At 34.8% G+C, this 19,626-nt stretch overlaps 3 protein-coding genes across 9 annotated transcripts; 2 read left to right on the top strand and 1 right to left on the bottom strand.

Annotated features, from left to right (window-relative positions):
- The first annotated feature begins 1,431 nt into the window (after positions 1–1,431).
- LOC108222773 (UDP-glucosyltransferase 29-like) lies at positions 1,432–3,048 on the top strand. The gene has a single exon (XM_017396678.2). The coding sequence runs from the start codon at positions 1,432–1,434 to the stop codon at positions 2,794–2,796; it is 1,365 nt and encodes a 454-aa protein (XP_017252167.1). The 3' UTR covers positions 2,797–3,048.
- A 2,361-nt stretch (positions 3,049–5,409) lies between these two features.
- Positions 5,410–11,791, bottom strand: LOC135152649 (uncharacterized). Of its 7 annotated transcripts, none has more exons than XR_010292033.1 (4): positions 11,016–11,510; positions 9,720–10,073; positions 6,217–8,924; positions 5,410–6,087 (listed from the first exon to the last, which is right to left on the bottom strand). XR_010292033.1 is itself a non-coding variant. In XM_064093173.1 (3 exons), the coding sequence occupies exons 2-3, from the start codon at positions 9,956–9,958 to the stop codon at positions 8,837–8,839; spliced, it is 327 nt and encodes a 108-aa protein (XP_063949243.1). In that variant the 5' UTR covers positions 9,959–10,073; positions 11,016–11,510; the 3' UTR covers positions 5,410–8,836. The 7 variants fall into 7 exon arrangements, 1 of the variants encoding a protein (XP_063949243.1); XR_010292032.1 differs by having other exon boundaries at positions 5,410–6,051; XR_010292034.1 differs by having other exon boundaries at positions 5,410–6,898; positions 8,547–8,924.
- Positions 11,792–12,040: 249 nt separating this feature from the next.
- Positions 12,041–17,454, top strand: LOC108222775 (exosome complex component RRP4 homolog). Its single transcript, XM_017396680.2, has 7 exons — positions 12,041–12,440; positions 14,723–14,824; positions 14,939–14,984; positions 15,346–15,435; positions 16,259–16,324; positions 16,625–16,693; positions 16,886–17,454. The coding sequence occupies exons 1-7, from the start codon at positions 12,283–12,285 to the stop codon at positions 17,318–17,320; spliced, it is 966 nt and encodes a 321-aa protein (XP_017252169.1). The 5' UTR covers positions 12,041–12,282; the 3' UTR covers positions 17,321–17,454.
- The last annotated feature ends 2,172 nt before the right edge of the window (positions 17,455–19,626 follow it).

Genomic DNA, 19,626 nt, shown 5'->3' with positions numbered 1-19,626 from the left:
GGATTCCCCTGAACTTCCTTTGAGGGATATTTATAATAACAGATAGCTTAAGAAACTATGGTCTAAGAAAACCTTGAAAGCAAATATAGCTATAATAACAGATAGCTTTGGATGTGGGAGTAGAGTATCGGATGGCTTTTCCATAGTGTTTATGTTAGCTGATGTTTATGAGCTGTGCCATCCTCATTCTCCTGCCTAATTTAATTTTTTCGTTCTCTTGATCGTCAGAAGAGGCAAACAGCAGATGATGAGCTCAACATTCGCAGCAAATTTGTGGAGAATGATGTAGTTTGCGTAAGTTCATTAGTTCTATATAAGTGTAATTCTTTGTTTGAATATTTGGCAGTGTGTATCATAGCGGCACTGTTATATGCTCTGACAGTTTCACAAATTAATTGTTCGAAAGCTGTTTTTGGTCTTTAACTGTGATATATTGGCATTGCTACGGTGAATCTGATGGAGATAATGCATGTGCTATAAGTTTCATAGTTTGGTGTAAATATATATGCATGAATATGCAAAAGATAAGCCAAACGACTTATATTTCAAAACAGAGGGAGTATATCAATAAGGTTCGAGGCAAGTGCTTATTCTTAGAGCAGTAAATTCTCTGTGGGGACCGTGACAATAAAACAATAAACTGAGTACTTTCAGAAGTTAGCTGAGACTTGTCGGTCTTCAATTGTTTCTGTAAATCAATTACTCCATACTAAAATTTTCTATCGGTCCAACTTGACTGTTTTTTTCCAAAGGCGGCGAAATTTGAATTTTGTCCGGTTTAATTAGAATTTTTTTAAAACGATTGAGTTTTTAAAAATCAAGTAGTGAACCATATCATTATGATTCGTTTTTATTTTTTTGATTTCAATTCAATTTTAATAATCCATATGCATCAAAACCTTGATCTAACTAGACAGGCGTTGCAGGAGCTCACAGCCTTGATATACCTAGATGATTTTGATACATAGCATTTACAACTTTTAGAAAATAAAAGTTTAAGGTAAGTGGATGAGCGAGGAAAACAGGTAGGTTGGTAGATTTTGTGGAGAAGAATGTAGCTACGTTTGTAGCAACCTGGTTGGTGGCTTTCTTGGACAATACTAATATTCCTCTCCTCGTCTACGTGGTTCTTGTCCCAAAATAAAATGGAGTAGTGTTACATGCACAAAATTGAGTACATAATTTTACATAAAATGACGTGACAATTTAGGTGTGAAGTTTTAATTGGTGCTATTAATGCATATACAGAGGGCTCATTTCAATCACAAGTTAACATGTGCACCAGCATTTACAACATGGCAACAACGTGGATATTTTTATACAGGTTCTGGTTATTATTATCACTTTAAAAGCTGAAGCAAGGTACCATTCAAATCACAATCTACAAAATCACATCTTTTCTTCCTGATTCATCCTGATTTTCACCACCTGATGGCAATGGCCGAAACTAAAAAATCTAAACTGAGAGTTCTCATGTCCCCATTCCTGGGATATGGTCACATCATGCCATTTGTTGAGCTAGCCAAGAAACTCTCCCAAACCAATGACTTCTGCTCTTACATTTGCTCCACTCCAGCTAATCTCAACTCCATCAGAACCAAGCTTTCGACATCTGATCTCTCCTCCTCGATACAACTAGTTGATCTCCACTTGCAATCTTCACCAGAACTCCCTCCTCATTACCACACTACCAATGGCCTCCCTGAACATCTCCACGTCAATCTCTATAAAGCATTCAAAATGTCCCAACCAGATTTCTTTGAAATTATGAAAAACACGAAACCTCATCTCGTGTTATACGATGCTTTCCAGCCTTGGGTTCCTGACATGGCATCTTCTCTAGGAATTCCTGGAGTTTATTTCCATATTTCTAGTGCAGTTTCCACCGCATTCTTTTATTCTTTTGTCAAGATATGTATACGCTGTGAAGAGCCTTTCCCTTTCCCTGCTATTTTTCTCCGTCCCGGAGAGATTAAGAGGATGCTGGCAACCACTCCAGTTGATCCAACTGTTCTTGATCCTGTTGGTCCTTGTCTTGATAAGTCGAAAGACTACATTCTCACAAAAACTTGTAATGACATTGAAGACAAGTATCTGGATTATTTGTCTAAGTTAACAAACAAAAAAGTCATCCCCGTGGGACTACTAAATGATCAGAGGAAACAACAGAGTGATGATTCTTGTGCGGAAATGATCAATTGGCTGGATAGTAAAGAAAATGCCTCCACTGTTTATATCTCATTTGGTAGCGAGACTTTTCTGTCTAACAAAGACATAACCGAGCTAGCTTCCGGGCTTGAGATGAGCGGTACCAATTTCTTATGGTTCATTCGGTTTCCAAGCGATGATGGGAAGAAAATTGAAGAGGTTTTGGCACAAGGGTTTATTGACAGGGTGAAAGGAAGAGGGATGATATTACAAGGCTGGTCCCCGCAACAAAAAATACTAGGACATGCAAGTGTAGGAGTGTTTTTAGGCCACTCCGGATGGAGTTCTGTCATAGAGAGTTTGAGTTTCGGGGTTCCAATTATCGGCCTCCCGATGAAATCTGATCAGCCATTGATTGCTAGGCTACTGGTGGAGCATGGTGTTGCTTTGGAAGTTGAGAGAGATAACCAGAGTCTTGATTTTACTAGGGAAGAGGTTGCTAAGGTAATAAAAGAGGTGATGCAGAGTGGAAGTAGCGTGAGAATGAAGGCTAAAAAACTGAGTGAGAAGATAAAGATTAATGAAGATCAGGTACTTGCTGCCGCTGTGGAGAAACTAAAAAACATCTGCACCGGAAATATGAAATAATAATGAAGATGTATTTTATTAGGAAAGCATTGTTGGAGGGAATCACTTAGGGCTGTGCATTCGGTAAAAACCGAACCGAACCGAATATTAATTCGGTTAACCGAAACCGAATTTCTGAAAATATGCCTACCGAAAACCGAACCGAAAAAAGTTCGGTTTTGAAACCGAACCGAAAAAATATTTCGGTTTTTCCCGAAAACCGAAGTGTAAAAACCGAAAATTTGAATAAAGATGTTGGCTGTAGCTCTGTAACACACTATCACATATTCTCTGCACTGATGGTTATTCACACGAGTCCAGCACCTAAACAAAGAGCAGCAGCAGCCATGACCAACTGTTTTATACTCCAAGATTCAAAAGGAGTGTATCGCAGCAATCTAATTAACATACACACAAAGACTTACCAAGATGATTCATAGACCGAAGATGATTCACAAACCCAAATACATATACTCAAAGACAAAGATTATTCATAAACTGAATATGATTTTAAAGTTGCTGAATCTTTACCTTGATTAGTTGCTTCACAATTACAATCTCACAAGGACATGAGCTAATTGAAGTGGAAGCTTCGGTATATTTCAGGAGCTTCAAATCAGGTTTTAATTTTAAACTGAATAAGTCTTCTGTATAGATAATTAGGTGATATGAATTAAAATATTAATATTTATAAGGTATTGACAATTCGGTTAACCGAACGGTTATCGGTTAACCGCGGTTAAAAAACCGAAAAACCGAAAACCGAAATTTTAAAAATTTTGCTGCCGAAAACCGAACCGAAATATTTAGTTTGGTTAACCGAACCGAACTTTTTTCGGTTATTCGGTTCGGTTTTCGGTTAACCGAACCGAATGCTCACCCCTAGGAATCACTATTACAGCAACGTAACATGATGCATGTAAGCCTGTATTGTCAATAAATAAATATTGTGTTTAATTTGAATGTATTTATCAGCGTTACTGTCCACATTCAATGAACCTATCCGACAATAGCTGCTGAACATGCTGTCAACACAAAAACTTTGAAGTACTCCATCCGTCTCTTTTTAGTTGTCACATTTTTATTTTTGTTAGTCAAATTGACTAATTTTTGACCAAAGATTATACTTCACTCTTTCATTATTTTAAAAAAATAAAAATTACATCTTAAAATAGATTAAAAGTTATGTCACGTGACATATTTATTTTATGGGTTAATTATCAAGTTGGTCACTGAAGTGGGCTTAATGTATCAAGTTGGTCACTGAACTCAAAACGGTATCAAGATGGTCACTAAAATCACCATATATATCAAACAAACACCTTAAAGTATGAGTTCAAGTAGTAAAAATATTATTTATAAAATTTACAAATTATTTTTAAATGTTACTACAACCAACTAAAAAGTTATGACTTCTAGTATTTAATATAATATATTTATATTTTATCAAATTTATTTATTATTTATATTTTATTATATAGTTATTTTCTTTGTTTTAATTAAAATAAATAATAAATAAACTTGATAAAATCTAAATATATTATCATAAATATTAGAAGTCATAACCTTTTACTTGGTTTTGGTAACATTCAAAAATAATGTGTAAAACTTTATAAATAATATTTTTACTACTTGAACTTATATTTCAAAGTACCTGTTTGATATTTATGACCACTTCAGTGACCATCTTGATACCATTTTGAGTTCAGTGACCAATTTGATACATTAAGCCCACTTCAGTGACCAATTAGATAATTAACCCTTTATTTTATTTTCACACTTGATAAAATATTAATAAATTTCAGTCAAACTTTGTTCAATTTAACCGGGTTCTAACTATACAGGCACATGCTATCAGACAGTTTTTTTCAAGTATACTATCACAGTTACGTGACAACAACTTTCAAATCTACTGTCAACTAACAGCAACTTTGACTCCAAATGTACTGTCCAGATTCGATAGTATATTCTTAAGTGCCTGGACAGCACCCTTAAATATTACTGTCACCTAATAATAAGATCAATCTACCTGATACTTTTATTCATTAAAACAACAATATATTCACTCACAAAAAAGAGAATAAAATTCCTCGTCAGATCGTCTACAAAAACTTGAAACAATATTGTCTATCTATTACGGATCAACAAATCAAAAGGCATTTGTAATATTGTCTATCTATAAACAAGAACTAGCATTAGTGCCCGTGCAAGGCACGGGCCTCGTGTTAAAATTCATATTATATTAATATTTAATGATTAAAGATATCTTTTAACTATTTTTAAAAACTACATGTAATTTATATTGGGAAATTCCAAATAGTACCATTGTACTATTGGCTTTTCCATTTGATACCACAAGATATTGGCTTTTCCAAATAGCTCAGTGGTGCCGCATGGAAGTCCAAAATATCTTGTGGTATTAAATGAAAAAGCCAATAGTGCAATTTACTATTTGGAATTTCCCATTTATATTTGTCCCAGATTATTAACCAACAAATTTTAAAATTTTAAATATATATTATTATATGTATATTATATATACACATATATTTCATGACAGAGTTGTTACCAAAGAAATTATATTTGCAGAAATGCATTGTGGGTTACAACACCATTATGATTAAACTAAACATATGATCAAATAAAAATAGTAATTACATTATAAAAAATAGATATAGAAAAATACATCCATCATTGAGACTAAATACATATAGTGGTCATGTGCTTTATTATCTTAGGTGAAAAGAAACTTGTTTTAAAATAATTGAAACAAGTTCCAATTTACAAAAATTGCAGCAGCAAGGAAGAATGCCAGAAACAACTCTGCGCTGAAGGATGCATAAAAAAAATACCATATACCTGCAGCATAAACAAAGACCACCACCAAAATCTGGAAGACAAAAAAAATTATAAAAAGGAAACCATCAGAGCTCAGCAACGAAGATTCCAGCTACGAAAATTCCACATCCTGAATTCAGCACTAAACCAAAGCCTCCAAGCTTGCAAAACAAATTCCCACTGACCACCAAACTCAGACACACCCAGGGATACAAACATACAGTTCCACTAAGACAAATCACACTCTCTGAGACATGTAAAGTTGGAATATTGCGACAAGATACAACCTAGCCATATCATATCCATCCAGTCTGCACCACAGTCCTGGCCTTTGGCCAACATCCAAACTGGCAAACCACCAGCACACTTCTGGTACTCCGGAATAAAATCAGCCTCAACATATAAATCCAATACCTTTTCCATCTATCGGACGACCATCTTGAATAAAAAGGGCAAAGTTCACAGGATTAGATGCTGCATACCAGACCAACTTAATTCACAAGAGCATAAGGATAAGACAACTTAAAGTACGTAAAACACAAAGCAGGCACACCATTATATATAGTCAGTTAACAATTTGGAACCATGATAGAAGGAACTCACACTGCAGTGAAAAAAATGTCCATCAACATTTTTCACATTGACTTTGAAATGATTAGTAAGAAGCTGAACTTTGTTCCCTTTCGATGCCAGGCCACGCCTCGCAATAGGCACACGTGGAGGCTTCATCATTACTGGCTCAGCATCTCTTTGTACACGAAGGGGAACAACATCTTCAGTTGGGAGGAGGTGGTGGCAAAGCCTCCTCTAATGCACCATTAGTCCAGTTAACACTGTTAATTGAGCATCTCCAGCAGATTAGCTAAATGAGGTCCTAAGTTATAATTTTAAGGAATATGCACAAAAATCCACTCCAGCAGAGTCTCCACTCATTCCCTAAATGTTAGGATCCATCTCTCATTCCCCATAAATAGGTAATCCCTAACTCATTCCTCATTTGATTTTTAATGATTAAATAATCAACTCTCACCTTTTGTACACTCTTTCCCATATTTTTTTTGTTATCTTCTTGTTAAAAAATTTTGAATTTAATATTATAATAATAATAGGGAACACAAATGGATCATTGTTGGAGTTGTCAATCAACATAAAGTCCCTATTTTTTAGAAGTTGAATTATTTATCATATATTTAGGGAACCTCTCTAGGACACTGCTGGAGATGCTCTAGTCTTGTTATAACAAGAGTCCAATTAACACGTTTAGTCCCATTAGCTCCATTAAGTTCTGCATCAGATGCTTTCATTATAACTTCCCACATCCAGAATATACAAAATATTTCCATAAATAACTTATATGATCGAAAACATTAAAGTTTAATAGTGTATTATAACATATTACAAAAAGGTAAAACAGAGCATTAATGGACTCTGAAACTCCACAACATCTCATATATTGCTTTCTCTAGCATGAGAAAAATAAAATAAGTGAGTGAGACCTTAGAAACCTTGGAAGAAGGTACAAAAACACATAAAACAATTAATATTATAACAAAAACTAAAAAACTATGACATATTATATCTACGAACATACAACTTCATCCAAAAAGCCCTAAAAAGTCGACCAAAATCAACAGAATAACTACAAGAAAATGAATAAATAAAATTAAACAACAAATGAAAGCTCTGAAATCATATAAGGATGAAAAAACTTTTAAAGAAAAATCAACCAAGACTCACTCTAGCTACTATAAAATTCAATAACACAATATATGATCACCATAGGTTAAAATAGTTGTCTGATCCAGTCCTTTTTGAATTTTTATTTACTTGATGAGATCTACTGATGTTCATGGTGCACACCTTTAAATATGACTTTATACGATCAACCTTTTTACTGGTTGAACCTAACTCAGCATTATGAATAGATTATCCCTAAATCTATCAGTATTATCATCTTGGCTTTCGGGATTCATAATATCTAACTTATATGAACCATGGTTCAGGGAAGTGCAAATTGACACAGACAATTATAAGATTAAATAAGATTCGATAAGATTGTTAATCTCTCATTTGCGTAATAATGTAAGGGTTTCATATCAAGTAGGCCACTCATCTCACTAAAAAGTCTCAAGTAGAACATAGGGATATTTTATAGTGATTTAGTCATTTAAATGACTCGTCGTGGAGACCTATGTTTTACTTGAGACTTTTCGGCGACATGAGCCTACTTGATGTAGAACCTAATATTTTAAGCTTAAGTTTGATTGCTATTTCATATTCTTACTCTGTTCAAAATTAGGTTCATCCATAGTGGATGAACCTCAGTGAATGGTGCTAGTGCGGTTAGTCAGGGACAGTCCCACAAGATTATGGCTTTATCTTCCTACCCTTTCTACTTAAGCCATGCTACACGTGCAAGACAGGGGCCTCGTGTAAAAATCCAAATTATATTATTATACTAAGATCATATTATTTTTTAATAATTCTAGAGGAATCAAGTATAATTTTTTATAATTATTAACAAACAATAAAGTGTTAGCAATTAAAAGAGTATAATTCTACTTGACAATTGCTATTTTGGTTGCAATTCTAGAAATACATTATTAAGGAAAGCTTCGCTTGGTTGAGGAAGTTTGCACATTATTGTGAAGGGCGCCCATAAAAGCTATGATAGTATGATCTGTGTTACCACATAACCAACCCATTTTAAAACTTATGCCTCCTATGTTTTCTAAGCCACCACTAATCCACCAGATCTGTAATCATAAACAGAAATCCAATTTTAAAAAAGCTAAATGTATTTAAAAATGTTCCACTCACAATGAAAATAAGATTATTAACAATATGATCATATCAATATTACCAAATCCAAACATTAAAATTAAGGCACAGAGATGTCACAATTATTAGAGAAAATCATCTTGCTGAACTACCTGTCAGAAGGGAGTTGCAGCTATACTACCTTGTTAGTAACATTTCATTTGTAATTAACCCTTTTTCTCCCCAATACGAATTTTCCTTGCGGCTGATTGTACAGAAGGCCTTGCACAACTAAAAAGTATTTACGCTCACTCATTCTTTTTCTAGTAACAGATTTTAGATTAGACAGCTGGCCAAGGTTGGTTTTTTTTTTGTTTTTTTTTTTTTTTTGAAAATGAGAATAAATCTCAACGAGAATCGGCAATTCACCGTGATAATTCTTTCATTCAAGAAAGCTTATTATCTAACCGTCGGACATGCAAGATGACCGGGGAAATTTAGACAATAAAACTTTAATGTCCGAAAAGAAAACGGGTCTTCTTCCAAGAATCCTGAAAATAAAACGAGAGAAACAAAAAGAATATAAGTCGATATATTTAACAGATTACATCAAAATATTCCCACAATCATGAATCATGATAACTCATGATTGAGACAATTAAGCTCTAAATTAAGGCATAATAATAAAATATTAATATCCTTAATTAAGACACAATTAATGCCCTCAATAATTTACGCCCTCAATAATTGAGGCACAAATTGAGGCACAAATTACGTCCTCAATAATTGAGGCACAAATTACGCCCTCAATAAAGAGGCACAATTAACGAGGCACAATTACCGCCCTGAATTAAGGCACAATTAGCGCGTTTTCCTTTCTGAAACCGGATCTCGTCCTGAAACCGTCGTCACCGCCACCATCGGCCACCACCGCTATGCTATCGGTCAAGTTGCCTCGTCGTATGTGAAGTATGTGAAGCGAACAATGAAGCATCTCACATATAACATGAAAAATCGCGAAAAACACCAAAACCAAACAAAACACAGGGATTAAACAAACAAACAAATACACACAAACAAACAAGATTAAAGTCAACACCTTTTGCAATTCCACTCAAAATCATGAGAAAAAAAGAATATTGTAAATAATTGTAATAGAAAGGCCTAGTTAAGCCATGAGGAACCCCGTAGGATTTGAAAGTCAAAGCAGCATCATGTGTTTGTGTTCGGATTTGAAACCATATTTTATATATGTAATTTCTAGAAAATAATTAGTATTACGGGACGAACAAGGAAACGACTAACTGGAAAAACGGAAGAAAGAGTTGGAGAGTAAAAGAACTTACTGATCAAGATCAATAATACCACCACCGTCGACAACATCCGTGCCGGAACCAGCTCCGTCAAACCCCTTTCTCCTCCTGCTAACCTGCGCTTCACTCTCTAAACAAACCCCACCACCCATCTCTCTCTCATCCTCTTCCCGATACAAAACCCTCGAAATCAAAACCACATTCAACGCCACTGACACCATCAACACCACCTTCAAATCAAACCCCATTAAGCTCTTATTCCCCTTCCCCATCTCACAAATCCACGCAGCCGCGGGGATTCGATCCCGGGTTTATAGAGACTAGATTCAGTCTACCCACAACGTGGTCTCTTTCTCTTTTGCTCTTATTCATCTTCTTCAATCAGATCTAGCATTTGAAAATTACACCGTTCATACTTTGATTAAGTTAAGGCCATGAACCTTAGTGATTCTGAAATATGGTCTTGTTTATTTTTCGATAGATTTAAGTCTAGCCAAGGTTGGTTTTTAGTTTATCAAAAGGCTTGAAGATAAATTTAGGTGCTGCAGTGATGATAAATCTCCACTAGAATGTGGAAGAACTAACACATAGCAATAGCTCACATGTAAGCTTGTGAGTGAAAACAACTCCAAACTGAGGCAGGTATAAACACAAATCTATATCAACTACTCCCCTCTCAAATGGAAAGACCAATATTTCCGGGTCCGTCAGATAGTTTACTTTTTGTGTCTGCCAGTCTACGTGTTTGTGTGTAAACGTATATCTTGCTGTATTCTGGTGAGAACCAACGTCAAATGAGAACCAAGTCTCTCAAATCTTTGCTCAGATGCATATCAGTAATCCGTTTGAAATACATATCAATACCTAATCGCATCCAAATCATCATTTACAACTATACAAACCTAAAGGTTTACAATTCTGAATTCAGCTGGTTCTCAAATTAACATTTACAAAACGAATAAATCACAAGAACAAATCAACCAGAAGCATATACAAAAACAACACATTTATATCACACGAAACCCTAATTCACACAAAAAACAACAAAAATCCACACATCTAGTGCCGATAACTGAACATATAAACATGAAACACACAAATGAGGAATTAACAGATCTCAAATAATGAGATGGATACATATAGATATAGACACGGAAATGAACGAGAAACAAATATCAGACCATTGCATACTTGTATATCCTACAATAGGTTTCAGTAATGCACAAATTCCATTAGAACTAAAACCGAACACTTTGAGTGCTCGAAAATGGCCTCATACCTTAAAAGTTATGAAATGAATAACAAATCATAATTAGATACAAAGATCACCTGATCGTGCGTCGCAATCATCACCATCATCGCATAAGCCCTCGCCCAAACACAGAAGGCCTGTTGATGCACCGCGCGTGCCTCCAATTGAACACAATGAAGTTGGCGTGGATTCAGAATGAAGCTGAAGCCAAACTTGAGCCAAAATGAAGTAGGGCGCGGAGCAGTCAGTATTTACGGTTGCTTTCTGCGCTCTCAATTTGGCACGGGGATATGGCTGAAGTGGCTGGGATTGCTCCGTGAACCAAAATCCCCAGGTTGCGTAGAGAGGGAATAAGATCTGAAGCTGTATTTTCAAATCAGATAAATTGGCTTCTGTTAATCATCTTGGAACCAGTGCTTCAGTGTGGGTGGAAGACTAAAGGAGCCGAGCATTGAACTGAGAAAAATGATCGCTGATTTTGAAAGCCAAGACGAGGCTGGTTGGAATTAGGTTCGGAAAGAGAAGGTTATAAAATGTATTGCTTCGGTATCATATCAAGCAGTGTTGAAAAGGACTAAACGGTCATTTTATGCTGAATAAATTTGCTAGGTAAAAGACTTGTTCTGGTACAAGAGCATCTCCAAGAGGCTCTTCATTTAGGCTCCTAACTTGAGATTTGAGGAGGGAGAAGCAAAATGTTGCTCCAAGAGACTTTTAAGTGGCTCTTAAATCTGATTTGAGGAGGGAGAAGCAAAATGTTGCTCCAAGAGACTCTTAAGTGGCTCTTAAATCTTAAGAGCCTCTTGTTTCTCTCTCCTCTCTCCTCAAAGTTAAGAGCCACCACATGGCTCCTAACTTATTTTTTTACAATAAAAAAATTCTTCCCTCCAATCAACCTCCATCTTTCCTTCTCTTTTGTTATAGTGGAGCCCAATATATGAATAAAATATGAAATAGAGAAGAGATGTAGAGAGTATTGTTGGAGTTTACACTCTTAACTTTATCCTAAATTACTAAGAGCCACAGTACTAAGAGCCACATTTTTTATATTATATTTAGGAGCCAACAAAGAGACTCTTGGAGATGCTCTGATAGATATAGTAGATAGATTTTAGTTCTGGCAAAATCAAAAACAAAAGATTACCGTAACACTTTGTACTTTCCAGTGTTATTTTGATCGACGCCGGGTCCGGATCCGGGTCTGCTTACGGGTCAGGGTCGATACAGACATGTAAGTAGGGGTTACGCAATCAGGAAAAAGGGGGTTTTAAGTAAGTGTTTGAGAGAAAGACGAATAGGGTTTAGTGAGGGGTTTGAAAGAGAGAGAACTAGGGGTTTAGAAGGATGAGGGATATAGAGTCGTTGCGTTTAAATCAAACTCAGAAGCTCAGGTTTGAAAAAGCTCTGGAGCAATTAGATTTTTTGTCCGCCGCTGCTAATTCTAATGCCTGTGTCGCTGTTGCTGATACTATTCTCGTTGATCACCAAGACGGCCTTCTCAAGTATACCTCTCTCTCTCTCTCTCTCCCCCCTCTCTCTCCCCCTCTCTATCCCTCTCCCTCTCTATATGTTATGTACACTTCTGTTTAAGTCTGGGTTTGTAAATTGCTCGTTTTGATGTATAATGTCTTTTGTTGATGAAGTACATTTTGTTTCTGCTAAAATATTTTAATTGCAATTTGTTAATATTACAGTCTGTGGATTTAATTGATATTTGTTTATGTTATAGGTTGTCAAGTCTGTTTGTATGCATATAGATAGGGTCATATCACCAGTCACAGACTCATATCACTACAGATCACTAGTTACAGTTGAATGAATTACATGCTGTTATTATTGGATTACTTGAACTACTGAATCCTTAATTAAGTGCTGATGAGTTTGAGTTTTTAATTTGAACACATATATGTCTATATTGATGTATATCAATGATTGTGCTGGTGGGCTTAAGTGTATCTGTGTAACAGGGGAAATTTAGGCAGTGCTAAAAGTGTAGGAGATGGGGAAGTTGAGTTAAACATTGGACTTCTTTTCAGATTGACCAACTTCAGCTGTTAAAGCTTATCGAATTTGCACAAAAAAATTAAATTAAATACTTATCCATAATGAAAGCAAAGTTTATGAAGTAGATACACCACCTTAACTAATAGATTGATTTAGAAAGATAAATGGCTGATTCTGTATGAAGAGATGTCGTTGGCGCAACATTGCATTTTTTTAAATAGTTCAACTTGCACAATTTCCATAAGAGAATAGTGGGAATGGCATTTTACTGGTTAAGTGTGCGCAGTTGGAAGATGTAGAAAATTTGTACTTATCTCTTACAGCTCCGAGAGAATAAGTATCAAGATAGAGACAAAGGTTGAGGAGAAAGAACATATAGAAGCACTTTACGAATATTCTAAAATTTGTAAATCTCATGCTTGTTGGGGAATTAAGAAGCAGTTAATCCATTGGCTTAATTATCTTATACTTAACAATGCATGTTAATATAAACTCAGTAACTGCCCATTTTGAATGCTAGTTATCTCTTTATATATGACTAGTCGGCTGTAGATAGTTGTGAAGGCCTGAAGGATATTGTTTTCTGATATATCTCTATTGGTCAAGTAATCTGACCGTTCTATTCTTGGTGGGGCACACATGCCTCATTGGACATGGGTTTTATAATCGTGCTCATCTTTAATGTGTTATTGGTCGGTAAAGAAACATTTATGAATGACTGGCATGACTTTGTTTGCGACATTGCGGATGATTTTCTTATTTAAAAATGTAAAACTCTAGAAGGTTGGTTTCAGTCCGCTTTTGTATTATTTCTTGCACTGCCCTTGTTTAGTTGTACTTTTAAGTAGATTATATTTAAATCCTGCTTGGTAGAAGAAAGTAAATTCCTGCTTAATGTATTTGAACTTGAACATATATAGGTCAACTGAATTTTTGACAAGATAGGTGTAGTGTATAGGGCGAAGACCAGTCCTTAAGTGAAGCCAAATCTAAGATATGGCACACAGAGCAAGTCTATAGCTAAAAACGTTCATGTGAGCGATTTCTTATCGAGGTTTCTGGTTTGGACTTTCAAGTCATGAAACTTTTGTCGTATGACTAGTGCATCTTTGATTCTACATAAACACTAGTTATTTACTGTGCTTCAAATCAACTCAAATGTAGTAGCAGTAATCCTAATAGCAAGTATAGCATGGCTCCAAAGCAAGTATCAAATTACTTTGAAATCAAATAGAATAAAAGATGTGTATAGTCCACAATTCACAAGGGAATGATAAAATCACACGGGCTCACAATTGTGTGTAGGTAATTGTAAAATGTTCTTAGAATGTTATAAGATTACATTACAAGTTCAATTAAAAATTTGGAAATGCTGTTCTCATTGACTTCATTTGCTCTTTGTGGAAAGGGATATGCAACTCTGAAGACACTCGTCAAAAACTGAACGAAAGTTAACCTAAATATTTTGAGATATTGTCTTAGCTTATGGTTGAACTTGTTATTTGCATCTCGTCGGAAGTCGGGACATCTATACAATATATCAATAAATAGTTATTTTGTATTTTAATTTAAAACCCAAGGATGTTTGATGGTTGCATGATTCTGCTGCAAAGTTAATTGAGGTTTGTCCCCGTAGGTTTCGTGCGCAGAACCGATCTGTCAGACTCATTTCCCACGCTTCTGTTGCAACTTTGTGGATCTCATTAATAAATTTGAAACAGTATTACTTATTTGTATGAATCCCTTGAGTTGAAAATTGTTACTTTTACTTATCTGATAGAGGCCATGGAACAACTGATTTTGACGGTGAATTGGTTGCAACTGTTTGTGGAGTGGTCGAACGTGTAAACAAGCTTGTCTATGTGCGCACTCTGAGGGCCAGGTAGTATGTACTGTTATTGTCTAGTAATGATTTTTTTGATAATTATATGTTTTTCACTTTTTTTTTAATAATAATATGTTTTTCACTTACACAAAGGTTCCTTTACTTTGTAAGGTACAAGCCTGAGACTGGGGATATTATTGTCGGCAGAGTAATAGAGGTATATATATTCTTCTCTGTGCTTTTGTTTTAATTTCTTTATTCGTTCCTGCTTGCACGCCTTATTCATCTTTAAACATAATCTGTAATGGACATTTGTAGACAACTTCTGTAAACTAAAACCACTTTTATGCTAGTAAATATTGTCTTAAACTTCAAAAATCGTTTTAAGGTGGAAGTTATATGTTAAAAACATTTGTGCTATATGTTAGCTTTTCTCTCTCTCTCTCTCTCTCTCTCTCTCTCTCTCTCTCTCTCTCTCTCTCTCTCTCTCACACACACACACACACACACACACACACACACTATCTATCAATCTATTTATACATAGATATTATGTATATAAATATTTCTATCATAAGGTTGCCCCTAAACGCTGGAGATTGGAGATAAACTTTACCCAAGATGCAGTTTTGATGCTTTCTTCCATTACCACGGGCGAAGATATCCAGGTAAAAATTATGGGCTTATATTATCATTTGTGTATATATGCTCTTTAGTAATGAGAAGAATCTGCATTTATTTAGAATAATATTTCTCAATCCTTGTTTTCATGTTTTACATCTTAATTGCAAAACCACATCCTTCCTCACTCGAAGCATTAATAAACATTAATATAAACTTCCTGGTTAATAGGAGAAGTTCTAAGGCCCCCCTCACGGCCTCACCTATTGGTTCAACTACTCTTCTTTCCATTCTCTATTTAGAAGTTTATTAAATATATTCATTAACCCCTACGCTATGACTTTAAGTCACATCTCAAAAAATGGAAATGTCTTCCTGAGCGCAGTCCACCTTACTAGAATAGTTAGTGGTCAAATGCTCGTTTATCCAAACAACAATCTTAGTAAGCTTCTCCAAGGAAGTGGACATTATTTGTCCGATTTCCCATGGTTGATGATGTTTTTAAACTCGAGGGTTGCCTATACATACTATTATTGAGTCATGGCCTATTCACTACCCGAACTTTTCTGGTTTTTTTGAGTAACTGCTGATCTTTGTCAACAAGTTTATTTCCTGTTTAATTCCTTATAGTGGCAGAAATTCAGAAGCTTCTGCAACTCCAGGAGATACCGGTATCAGGATTCCCCTGAACTTCCTTTGAGGGATATATATAATATTTTGGGATTTCATTGCTTAAGAAACAGATAGCTTTGGATGTGGGAGTAGAGTATCGGATGGCTTTTCCCTAGTGTTTATGTTAGCCGATGTTTATGAGCTGTGCCATCCTCTTTCTCCCGTCTAATTTAATTTTTTCGTTCTCTTGATTATCAGAGGAGGCAAACAGCAGATGATGAGCTCAACATGCGCAGCATATTTGTGGAGAATGATGTAGTTTGCGTAAGTTAATTAGTTCTATATAAATGTAATTCTTTGTTTAAATATTTGGCAGTGTGTATCATAGCGGCACTGCTATATGCTCTGACAGTTTCACAAATTAATTGTTCAATTCAAAAGTTGTTTTTGGTTTTTAACTGTGATATATTGGCATTGCTACGGTGAATCTGATGGAGATAATGCATGTGCTATAAGTATCATAGTTTGGTGTACATTTATTTGCATGAATATGCAAAAGATAAGCCGATATAAACTCTTGATATGAAATTCTGAATCGTGTTTTATAATATTTAATGTCATCAGGCTGAAGTCCGTGGTGTCCAGCATGATGGAAGTTTACACTTACAAGCAAGAAGTCAGAAATATGGCAAGGTCTGCTTTCTTCTTTCTTTGGCTTGTTTTAATAATCATGCCAATATGATCTGGACTGAAATCTGCATTTCTTTTGTCAATAGTATACCTATCTGGTTCCATATCAGCTTTATTACCATGATTAAGTAAGCATGGGTTTGTATGTTTGTTTGTATATTACCTTCAATTAAGCGATAAGTTTGTTCATTGCAGCTGGAGAGAGGCCAACTGCTTACTGTTCCTCCATACTTGGTGAAGAGGCGAAAACAGCATTATCACTACCTAGAGCAGTTGGGTATTGACCTGATATTAGGTTGTAATGGTTTTATATGGGTTGGTGAACATATTGACACCAAGGATGATATGGTGGAGGATCAGGTAGCCAAGTCTGAGCAGCAGAATGAAAATCCCGGGGACAATTTTAGTAAAGAAACTTACACTTCTGTGGAAATCAGGCAGAACATCTGTAGAGCTGCAAATGCTGTCCGAGTGCTATGTGCTCTAGGTTTCAATATCACCGCAGATGTGATTATTGAGACAGTGAAGCTGAGCAACTCAGTAGATATTCATGAAATGCTAGGTCCGGAATTCTACGTGTTAGTAGCTGAGAGTGAGGTTGAGCGTAGAAGATCATCCAAAAGAATATGATGATCGTCTGTATTCTTCCTAATGCATGTAATGAACAGATTCCCGTTCTCATGATTGTGTAGCATGCTATCGGACTTAAGGATATAATGTTATTTTAGTTTTTTTTTATATATACTAACTTTGCCGGTGGATCATATATTTCCGTTATATGTTGGTTAATGCATTAGTGGATGGATGGTTGTAGAAATCAAAAATCAGAACTAATCGACATATTGATTCAGGATTTACATTGGATTTTACATGGGATTTTTGGAATTTTTTAGCCAAATTGGTGAATTGTTTTAAATGAATTAATCGAAGATTTTTTAATAAATCGAGGTTTTACATGAATTATAGTTCAGCTATTCGTGATATATATATATATATATATATATATATATATATATATATATATATATATATATATATATATATATATATATAGGGTAGCACTCGATAGCATACCCTCTTATATGAAGTTACGTAGCACATCATTATAAATATATACATAATATATATTCTATTATATTTTTTATGAATTATAATTGCAAATTTTGATTATTAATCCGAAAATGAAGTTATACAATTTTTTTATTCCAAAGATTATCTAAAATTATGCAATATCTCAACATGATTCTATAACAGAATAATAATCATCCAAAATTATTCTGTTGTAGAATCAGTTTAGAAAATATAATTTTTTTAATCAAATTTTAAGTGTTAAATTACTTAAAATAGATTTATTTTATAGTACTTTATATTAGAATCACGTTTTATATGTATTCTATAACAGAATTTATAATAAAATTGATGGTTTATAGTGACGCACTATGTAACTTCATATAAGGAGTCTCTCTTTTGAATGTTGACCTATATATATATATAGGCTCATGACCAAATATAAACCACCCCTAAAATAAAAATTAAAAACCAATTCAGTTTAGTGATATTCTCAGTACAATTTAGTGATATTTTTAAAATTTAGTGATCCGTGTTGTAACTCCATATTTCTTCCAGAAACAGCTCAAATACTCCAGATCTGTTCTAGTTGCCGATTTTGGTGGTGGTTGCAATAGTGGAGATACTGGAGGTGAAGGTGGAGATGGAGGTGGTGGACATGGAAGGAGCCTTTAGCTCTGTCCGGCAGTTTTTGGCAAAGATCTGGAATAAAGATGTTTCCGTTGGAGTAAGACTCTCTCTGCATATATGTATAAGATTTTCAAGTGTATGCTCAAGGGCATACACTAATAACAATTTTTTAGTTAGGTGTTGTATTCCTATTTTAAAGTTAGTCTAAAAATATTCCAATAATATTATTAAATAGACTCAAGATATGATAGACTTGTAGATAATTTAAAGTATATATTTTTCGTAAAATATAACTATGGTGAAGATGAATATAACTATCTTTAAGGTAAGTTGGTGAAAGACTGAAAGTGGTCTATCAATCTTAATGTTGATGTTTGTATCAGTTACTTGTATAGATGAAATAACATATATATTTTCACCCAATTGTATGTGTTCATAGATGAAATAACTGATCAAACCAACTTTAAATATATAATCCTCTGTTTCATATATATTTTCATCAAATTGTATGTTCATAAAGCTCTCTTGGACAGCTATTACTTCAACTTCAGCCAGGCCACAGTACACCTCCATATCTTTTCCAGTTATCTCAACCTCTTTACTTGAGGTCCTCCCATTCCATCTCATATATTTCTGTTATTTTTTATTTTGTTTGGTTTATATTTATTTATACTTGTACCTTTCATTTATATTTTGTGCAAACATAGGAATCATTAGTGTCCCTTTTGATTCTAAGGTTGTGAAATTTGTATTCCAGGTATTGTTTTATAGTATTCTGGATAGATAATGAGCTAGATCATCCCATATTGCAGGGTAGTCGAATAGATGGAGGCTTCAAAGGAGACAGGCTCCCAATCTCCAGAAGAACCCATTCTTTGTGTCAACAACTGTGGCTTTTTTGGCACTGCAGAGACTATGAACATGTGCTCCAAGTGCTACAAAGACATGATACTCAAACACGGCCTTGAAAAACTCACAGCAACATCTATTGTGAATATTGTGCAAGGTGGATCTGGCAGTACCCACAGGGAACCTGCAGTTTTACTTTAAACTTATTTGTCAATAATATTTCAAATGAACTCAAGATAGGATACACCGGAGTAATTTGATCCCGTCTCATATTTCTGTTATTTTTAATTTTTAATTTATATTTATTTATACTTGTATCTTTCATTTATATTTTGTGCAAGGAATCATTTGTGCCCCTCTTAATTTTGAAGTTGTGAAATTTGTATTCC

Source organism: Daucus carota, chromosome 5 (assembly GCF_001625215.2).
Source record: "Daucus carota subsp. sativus chromosome 5, DH1 v3.0, whole genome shotgun sequence".
NCBI lineage: Eukaryota > Viridiplantae > Streptophyta > Magnoliopsida > Apiales > Apiaceae > Daucus > Daucus carota.
This window is presented reverse-complemented; position numbering and strand designations above follow the sequence as displayed.

What these genes read in the sequence shown, in the direction of transcription:
- LOC108222775 (XM_017396680.2), top strand. Translation starts at nt 12,283, where the DNA reads ATGAGGGATATAGAGTCGTTGCGTTTAAATCAAACTCAGAAGCTCAGG. An exon ending in CACCAAGACGGCCTTCTCAA is followed by an intron (nt 12,441 to 14,722) that starts GTATACCTCTCT and finishes CTTATCTGATAG; the next exon opens with AGGCCATGGAACAACTGATT. An exon ending in GAAGTCAGAAATATGGCAAG is followed by an intron (nt 16,694 to 16,885) that starts GTCTGCTTTCTT and finishes TGTTCATTGCAG; the next exon opens with CTGGAGAGAGGCCAACTGCT.
- LOC108222773 (XM_017396678.2), top strand. Translation starts at nt 1,432, where the DNA reads ATGGCAATGGCCGAAACTAAAAAATCTAAACTGAGAGTTCTCATGTCC.
- LOC135152649 (XM_064093173.1), bottom strand. Translation starts at nt 9,958, where the DNA reads ATGGGGAAGGGGAATAAGAGCTTAATGGGGTTTGATTTGAAGGTGGTG. An exon ending in GGTATTATTGATCTTGATCA is followed by an intron (nt 8,925 to 9,719) that starts GTAAGTTCTTTT and finishes TTTTATTTTCAG; the next exon opens with GATTCTTGGAAGAAGACCCG.